We start from the raw sequence: 9,505 nt of genomic DNA on the forward strand, positions 1-9,505 counted from the left end.
GTTACCCACAATGCCATCCCTGTTCTCGTTTATCCTGCAGTCTGCTGAAGTGGACAGGCTCGGTTAGCTGTGGCAAAAGCACTGATGCCTGCTGGGTAATCACAGGCAGTAAATTAAGGAGGACAAAATCAGGAGTGTGTGAAGAAAAAAAAGAGAGAGAGAAGTGTCTACCATATGGTGAGAGGTGGAAACTTTTTAACATGAACATTTCCATACTTAATGATTTCATAAATATGCAGATCCATCTGCCCTCATCGTCACGGTGATGGGTGGCCCCTGCAGGGGCGAGTAAGTGGTTGTCGTGGGAGACAGGAAGAAGGCCATCTCCGGACAGCTGCTCTTGTATATTTATGAACGCTCTCGCCGGTGCCGCGGACCGCCGTGGAGCGCCGGGGCACGGCATTAGGAACGCAGGACAGGCGAGTCCCGCTTAGCATCCGTCAGCACTGGGAGAGCAGGCGCACAGGGGCACGGAAGGACGACGGGACGGGATCTCAAAACAACCTTTACCGACGGACCAATGCCCCAGGAGGCATGGGCATGCCACGATGCCACTTAAGCAGACATGGACGCTAAAACGTCCCGGGGGCTTCAGGAAGAGCTCAGGGACAAACACACACACACACACACACACACACATAAGACTGAGAGACACACAGGAGACACACAAAGACACACACTCAAACAGATAAGAAAAAAGAAAGTAAGAGGCAGTTAGATATAACCACTTTCAATGGTGTACAACAGCGTATGCAAACTTTCCATTTGAAAATCTGCCTCCTCAGCACCCCGTAATAAAGCTTGGGAGAGAGAGTCACTCCCTGGGCAGCACACACTCACAGGAGCACAGCCACACACACAACACACACACACACACACACACACTCAGAGGAGCACAGCCACATACAGCCACAATATACACACACACACACACACACACCCACCACACTCACAGGAGCACAGCCACAACACACACACACACACGCACACACGCACACACACACACACACACAACACACACACACACACACTCAGAGGAGCACAGCCACACGCACACACACACACACACACACAACACACACACACACACACACACATTCAGAGGAGCACAGCCACACGCACACACACACACACACACACTCACAGGAGCACAGCCACATACAGCCACACACACACTCACAGGAGCACAGCCACATACAGCCACACGCACACACACACACACACACACACACACACACACACACACACACACACACACACACACACACAGGAGCACAGCCACACGCACACACACACTCACAGGAGCACAGCCACACACACACACACTCACACTCACAGGAGCACAGCCACATACAGCCACAACATCCACATAGCCACAATAGCCACAGTATCCCTGTTCAAGTGCTTCTCCTGCTCCTTCACCGGTGCAAGCGCTGCACTGTCAACACTGTTTAGGCTGACTGCTCCTCAGTAATAGCGGAGAAGCAAGGTGAAAGGGATTGCTTATGCCTGCCGCACTTCCTGACTGAGCTGCTCTCCACGACCTATTGTTCAGCCAATGATTCTTATTGGCGTCGGAAAGAAAGCTTGTGGCATTTATGCGGAGAGAGGGTGGAGAGAGTTTGATAAGATAAGTGTTTATTGGTTCATATTGGCCTGTTACACTCCAGCACCGCCTGCAGCTGTGTGTGTGTGTGTGTGTGTGTGTGTGTGTGTGTGTGTGTGTGTGTGTGTGTGTGTGTGTGTGTGAGAGAGAGAGTGTAACTGAGTGAGCGTGTGTGTGTGTTTCTCTGAGTGTCTATATGAGGGTGTGTGTGTGTGTGCGTGTATGTGTGTGTGTGTGTGAGAGTGTGTGTGTGTGAGAAAGAGAGTAAGCTGAGTGAGCGTGTGTGTGTGTTTCTCTGAGTGTCTATATGAGGGGGTGTGTGTGTGTGTAGGTGTGTTAGAGATGACTTTGAGGTGTCAGGCTCATGTTGGTGGCAGTGAAGTGTCACACAGGGAGATGACAGACACTGGTGGGAAAGTGGAGTAAGTCAGCAGGTTACCGCGGCAGCAGTGGTTACCGCGGCAGCAGTGCCGGCACAAGGCGATGAAGACGGATGGCGGCGCTTCCTGTGAATCTCTGAGCCAGGTCTACAGTTGATCAGGATGGAGCACATCTATCGACCAACAGACTGTCTTAAATGACGCTGATTGGCAGTACACAGCGTGAGCATAGAATAGAGGGGCGAACTCAGTGGACTCAGCAACTGGTCAGAAAGGAAAAGGAATACATGTGAGGAGAGAATTGAATTGATTGGCAGTTAAATCTGAGTGGTTACATGTCTATAGTTATTCATACAAATTCCTTTAATAGTCAACAGTCTTTAACTGGATATACTTTGTGGCACAAGAAATAGCTGACATGCAAGTCCAAAATGAGATCATGTCTGAAAAAACAGTGGGTCACTCTTATCTATCCTGTTAGTCAAGGAACGCAAGTGTTCTGTGGTGGCCAGGTTTTTACCAGGACTTACCCTACAATGAGGTTACACTGTAAAAAAAAAAGGAAAAAAACGACCCTCTCCGTGACTCTCTGCTTGTTGCTTCAGGCTTCTGGCCATCAACCCACACACACACACACACACACACACACACACACACACACACACACACACACTCATATAGACACACACACACACACACACAAGCTCTCACTTCTTCAGACCATCAACCCTTGTGTTCTTCAGACATCACCATCAACCCTTGTGTTCTTCAGACCATCAACCCACACACACACACACACACACACACACACACACACACACACACACACACACACACACACACACACACACACACACAAGCTCTCACTTCTTCAGACCATCAACCCTTGTGTTCTTCAGGCTTCTGACCATCAACCCTTGTGTTTCTCATGGCATCATTCTCTCTGACTCCAGCTCCTGACCTGCTGATCTGTGGCAGTGTGAGAATCCGACTCATTCCTCTTCTCTGATGGAGACGATAAACAACAACAGACAAGTGAATAAAGAGAGAGCAGAGAGAGAGGAGCGAGAGAGAGAGAGAGAGAGAGAGAGAGAGAGCAGAGAGAGAGGAGCGAGAGAGAGAGAGAGATAATGGGGTGGAGGAGAGAGAGAGAGAGAGGAGGAGAGAGAGGAGGAGGAGAGAGTGAGGAGGAGAGAGAGAGAGAGAGGAGGAGAGTGAGGAGTGAGAGAGTGAGAGAGAGAGAGAGAGAGGAGGAGAGAGAGAGAGAGAGAGAGAGAGTGACAGATGTGTGCAGAGGCGTCTGCAGGGCCAGGCCTTGTCACATCTGTGGATGTCTGACACCCTAAAGATGAGGCCTGTCTGTTGCCATGGCGAACGCCACGAGCATCACAAGGCCATGCTGGTCCTCCCAACCACCCAAGGTTAATTAGACACACACACACAGACACACACACACACACACACACACACACACACACAGACACACACACATACACACACACACACACACACACCCACACACACACACACACACACACACACACAGACACACACACATACACACACACACACACACACACACAAAGGCCCCTAACCACCCAAGGTTAATTAGACACACACATAAGATGGCGGAGGGGCAGGAACCAGTCACAAACTTCTGCACCAGCGCAAGGCCAACTGATTCATTATCACAGACAAGCGCGGGGTTAAACGAGCCTGTGCAACACCTGTCACCCACGTCACATTCCTCCTCTCCTGTCTCCTCCTCTCCACTCCGTCACACTACGCCTCCAGCCCTGCCCTGCGCTAGAAACAGCAAGAAAACAGAAACTTCTCTGACAACGCCTGTCACACGTAATGATGACCTTGGCCAGCCGTGAGAGTTTGTCAATCAATATGCAATTCAGACACCTGAAAGGCATCTCCTGGGTGCCAAGGCTGGCACCTACTAGCTGTTCTGATAAGCTGATGCGGGTTAGCATGCTGGAATATTGGTATTGATAACTGCAATCTGGCGGACCGCTGTTGGAGGTAGGGGTGCGGGAGTGTGTGTTTAGTGGTGGATGAGTGTGTGTTACATTTACATTTACATTTAGTCATTTAGCAGACCCTTTTATCCAAAGCGACTTACATATGTGCGACTTACAATGTATACATATTTTACATTTACACTGATGGCACACTGCACATCAGGAGCAATTAGGGGTTCAGTGTCTTGCTCAAGGACGCTTCGACAGGGAATCGAACTAGCAACCTTCTGATTACTAAACGACTTTTCTACCTCCTGTACCACTGTCGTGTGTGTGTGTGTGTGTGTGTGTGTGTGTGTGTGTGTGGAGGAGTGTGTGTTTAGTGGTGGATGAGTGTGTGTGTGTGTGTGTGTGTGTGTGTGTGTGTGTGTGTGTGGAGGAGTGTGTGTTTAGTGGTGGATGAGTGTGTGTGTGTGGAGGAGTGTGTGTTTAGTGGTGGATGAGTGTGTGTGTGTGTGTGTGTGTGTGTGTGTGTGTGTGTGTGTGTGTGTGTGGAGGAGTGTGTGTTTAGTGGTGGATGAGTGTGTGTGTGTGGAGGAGTGTGTGTTTAGTGGTGGATGAGTGTGTGTGGAGGAGTGTGTGGATAATGCTGCATGTAATTCAGGTGTGTGTGTGTGTGTGTGTTTGGATTCCTGGGGTGAAAATAACAATTGCCATCACACTTGACCTTTCTTTATCTATCACCTTCTCTCTCTCTCTCACACACTCTGTCTCTCTCTTATTCCCGCTGACTACTGAAATGGTGTTACAAGTTAATTACCCCTCGTACATACACACACACACACACACACACACACACACACACACACACACACACACACACACACACACACACACACACACGCACACACACACACACAGACACACAGACACGCACAGCTCTTCCTCCTCCCCCTGTCTCCCTGCACCTTTTCTCTATAGCCACAGTGTTAATTAGCCTGGGTGATACATGCTGCTGTCCTCTCTTAATTAAGGCATGGATCTCCAGTGGAGAGCCAGGCGGAGAGTTATCCTGGTGCCGGGCCATGCACCCAGTGGGGCGGCCCAGGCCTGACAGCTCCTTGGTGGGGGAGGAGAGGTCAGCGTGGGCCCTGGGTCTGTGGGTGTCTAGATAATATATGCCAAGTAAAGTGTGCTACTGATACTGAAAGGTAGCGAAGAATGGCCAGTAATGGGTGTGTTACGGGGAGTAGTTCATCTCACACAGAGTACACACAGCACAAGTGAGTACACACAGCACAGAGTACACACAGCACACAGAGTACACACAGCACAGAGTACACACAGCACACAGAGTACACACACACATACACACACAGTGTACACACAGCACACAGAGTACACACACACACACACAGCACACAGAGTACACACAGCACACACACACACACACACACAGAGTACACACAGCACACAGCACACAGAGTACACACAGCACACACACACACAGAGTACACACAGCACACAGCACACACAGCACACAGTACACAGAGCACACACAGCACACAGAGTACACACACACACACACACACACACACACACACAGCACACAGAGTACACACAGCACACACACACACAGCACACACACACACACACACACACACACACATACACACACACACACACACACACACACACACAGTACACAGAGTACACACAGCACACAGCACACACACACACAGCACACACACACACACACACAGCACACACACACACACACACACACACACACACAGCACACAGAGTACACACAGCACACACATACACTGCACACACACACACACACACACACACACACACACACACAGCACACAGAGTACACACAGCACACACACACACACTGCACACACACACACACACACACACACACACACACACACACACACACACACACACACACACACACACACACACACAGAGTACACCCCTGTGCAATTTCACTGAAATGTCAAATGATTCAAAACTGTATCACCTTACAGTAATTGCATAAGTTGAACAGTAGGGTATTTGCTCTTATGTAAAATTAAAATCTAACGGTTTAGATTTACTATATTAAAAACACAGGCCCCACAGTAGGAACTCAATGCAAAAAAAGTCAATACATTTAGCTAAAGAACATGAAAGGAACCCTGATGAATATTGGGAGCACACTCTGGTCAGATGAGACCAAGATAAATCTGATTGGCTTAGTTCTGTTGAAGAGCTTAGAGAATTAGAGAATGCATTGTTAAGGCTATAAATACCATTGATAAGCCGTTCTTGCCTGGGAAATTGAAATTGTGGCGCTTGCAGTTTGGGCTTTTGTCAAGTTTAAAGTGGCCTTTTCCTGTGTATGGAGTTACTATTTCAGAGGTGGAGAACTTTGAGAGAATCATGAATAAGGCAGCTAAAAATTGGCTTAGGGTGCCATGTTGTCTAAGTACATTAACATTACATGGAAAAAGGAATTTTGAAGTTACCAATAACCAGCTTGGTGGAGGAGTTCAAATGTGCTAAAACCAGCCTGGAGATGACTTTATCGCAGTCAAGAACCCAGCAGTCAAGAACCCAGAACACTGCAGTCAAGAACATCAAGAACCGAGCAGTCAAGAACACAGCAGTCAAGAACCCAGCAGTCAAGAACCCAGCAGTCAAGAACACTACAGTGAAGAACCCAACAGTCAAGAACACAGCAGTCAAGAACATCAAGAACCCAGCAGTCAAGAACACTACAGTCAAGAACACTGCAGTCAAGAACCCAGCAGTCAAGCAGTCAAGAACACTGCAGTCAAGAACCCAGCAGTCAAGAACACTCCAGTCAAGAACCCAGCAGAACCGAGCAGTCAAGAACACTGCAGTCAAGAACCAAGAACCCAGCAGTCAAGAACATCAAGAACCCAGCAGTCAAGAACATCAAGAACCCAGCAGTCAAGAACACAGCAGAACCGAGCAGTCAAGAACCCAGCAGTCAAGAACCCAGCAGAACCCAGCAGTCAAGAACCCAGCAGTCAAGAACCCAGCAGAACCCAGCAGTCAAGAACCCAGCAGTCAAGAACCCAAGAACCCAGCAGTCAAGAACCCAGCAGTCAAGAACCCAAGAACCCAGCAGTCAAGAACACAGCAGAACCGAGCAGTCAAGAACCCAGCAGTCAAGAACCCAGCAGAACCCAGCAGTCAAGAACCCAGCAGTTAAGAACCCAGCAGTCAAGAACCCAGCAGAACCCAGCAGTCAAGAACCCAGCAGTCAAGAACCCAAGAACCCAGCAGTCAAGAACCCAGCAGAACCCAGCAGTCAAGAACCCAGCAGTCAAGAACACTGCAGAACCCAGCAGTCAAGAACCCAGCAGTGGTTATGGTTGAGGTGCTCACACACACACACTCCAGTGGTTATGGTTGAAGTGCTCACAGACTCCAGTGGTTATGGTTAAGGTGCTCACACACACACACTCCAGTGGTTAAGGTGCTCACACACACACACTCCAGTGGTTATGGTTAAGGTGCTCACACACACACACTCCAGTGGTTAAGGTGCTCACACACACACACTCCAGTGGTTATGGTTAAGTGTGCCAGCGGTTATGGTGCAGTGCCAGTGGTTATGGTTGAGGTGCTCACAGACTCCAGTGGTTATGGTTGAGGTGCTCACAGACTCCAGTGGTTATGGTTGAGTGCCAGTGGTTATGGTTGAGGTGCTCACACACACACACTCCAGTGGTTATGGTCGAGGTGCTCACACACACACACTCCAGTGGTTATGGTTGAGGTGCTCACAGACTCCAGTGGTTATGGTCGAGGTGCTCACAGACTCCAGTGGTTAAGGTGCTCACAGACTCCAGTGGTTATGGTTGAGGTGCTCACAGACTCCAGTGGTTATGGTTCAGGTGCTCACACACACACACTCCAGTGGTTATGGTTAGTTTCACAGACTACATGTTCTCCCACCACCAACCCATTCCCTTACCCTAAACCTCCTGAGTGGGTTACCCCCCCCTACCCCCACAGTCCGCAGTCAGCCCGCCCCAAACCTTCCACTCTTTACTCTGGACAGCCTGTGTAGCATGCCATAGTGTTAGGGAATGAATGTTTTTGAAATTGATAATTAGGCAGTAGATTGTTCAGACCCTGAGATGTGAATGTGACATCTTTTCAAGGTGCATCTTGAGGCGTATCTGAGTATGGAGGGGCGTTGTCTGGGATGCCAGAGACACCACTGATGAGCCTTCTGGAGGTGCCATGGGCCTGATTCAACAAAACATCCACTCGACAACCCCAGTGACATGCTCATGAAGGCTTCTTTGTTTGTTGTTGTTAAGTATTGTTAAGAATTGTAATGGTGGTTGTAGTGCACTCTGTTGTTATAATACATAGGCTAGGTTGTTGTTTATGAGTAGTTGCATTTTGGCAGTGAGAGGATTGGCCGCTGTGGGAAGTCCCCCAACCAATAGCACAAGGAACTGAACATCCTTTCCCGTGTATAACTAAAATTACTATCTCGTTCTCAGGCAAGGACTGGTGGGGGAAATATCAAATGAATTGCCCGCAGGATAAGCCATGCTTTAAAAAATACAAAACAAACGAAACCAACCAACAAACACACACACAGGCACACATAAATAGCACTGCTGTCACTCGGACCAAACAAACATTGACATGTATGGTCAGCCAGTGTCAGATGCTGGATCAACTAATGACCTATTTGCATGTGCTTTGATTCATGGGCCCGTCTCCATGCATGTTTAGAAGCGTCCTGGGAGTCAGCGCCCTTGTTTCCGGGGGCTTGTGTGTGTGTGTGTGTGTGTGTGTGTGTGTGTTGTACTGCTTCTCTCCCGCTCTTTAGGTCACCTGAGGGCCAGACTCAGACGCAGGTGACTCCCGCCCCCGCCCCCCCCCAACCCCCATTACCCCCGGGTCTGTCTGTCTCTCAGCTGTCATCGTGGGCTAATTAACCGGCTGCCGGTCCCCGCAGGATTCTGTCAGAACACATCTGGCCCCGCTGATGTCACTGTCAGTCTTACCAGTGAGTACCAAGCACACACACACACACACACACACACACACACACACACACACACACACACACACACTCTTCTCAGTGGCACAGCGGGAGCGTGTACTTTAGGTGAGCCCTGCTCAGTACTGCAGTGCCTCATCCAAAGGCAGAGTACCAAGCACACACACACGCACACACACACACACACACACACACACACACATAAAAACTTACAAACACAGATATACACCCAAAGATACACACCCAAAGATACATACACACTGTGGTAGCCCAGGCTGCTCTTGGGCTCCCACTTGGTTTGAACACGAGTGAATTCCCTTACCAGGCCTTTACGAGGCAGACTTTAGGACCCTGGGGAGGTGTTCTGGGGACCAGGCAGGTCGGGCTTTCCCTAATTGAAAGCTCACCTGCAGATTGTTTGACTAGTGGCTGATCAGTGCCAATCTAGTCAGACAAAGACTTTAAAGTCAGTGAGAAGCAGGGCTGACGAGAGAGAGAG

General features: G+C 49.3%; 1 protein-coding gene across 1 annotated transcript; it reads left to right on the forward strand.

Moving 5' to 3' along the window:
- Positions 1-6,525: 6,525 nt before the first annotated feature.
- LOC116222101 (proteoglycan 4-like) lies at positions 6,526-7,188 on the forward strand. The gene has a single exon (XM_031574870.1). The coding sequence runs from the start codon at positions 6,526-6,528 to the stop codon at positions 7,186-7,188; it is 663 nt and encodes a 220-aa protein (XP_031430730.1).
- Positions 7,189-9,505: the final 2,317 nt, after the last annotated feature.

The sequence above is a fragment of the Clupea harengus genome, chromosome 10 (genome assembly GCF_900700415.2).
Source record: "Clupea harengus chromosome 10, Ch_v2.0.2, whole genome shotgun sequence".
NCBI classification, from domain to species: domain Eukaryota; kingdom Metazoa; phylum Chordata; class Actinopteri; order Clupeiformes; family Clupeidae; genus Clupea; species Clupea harengus.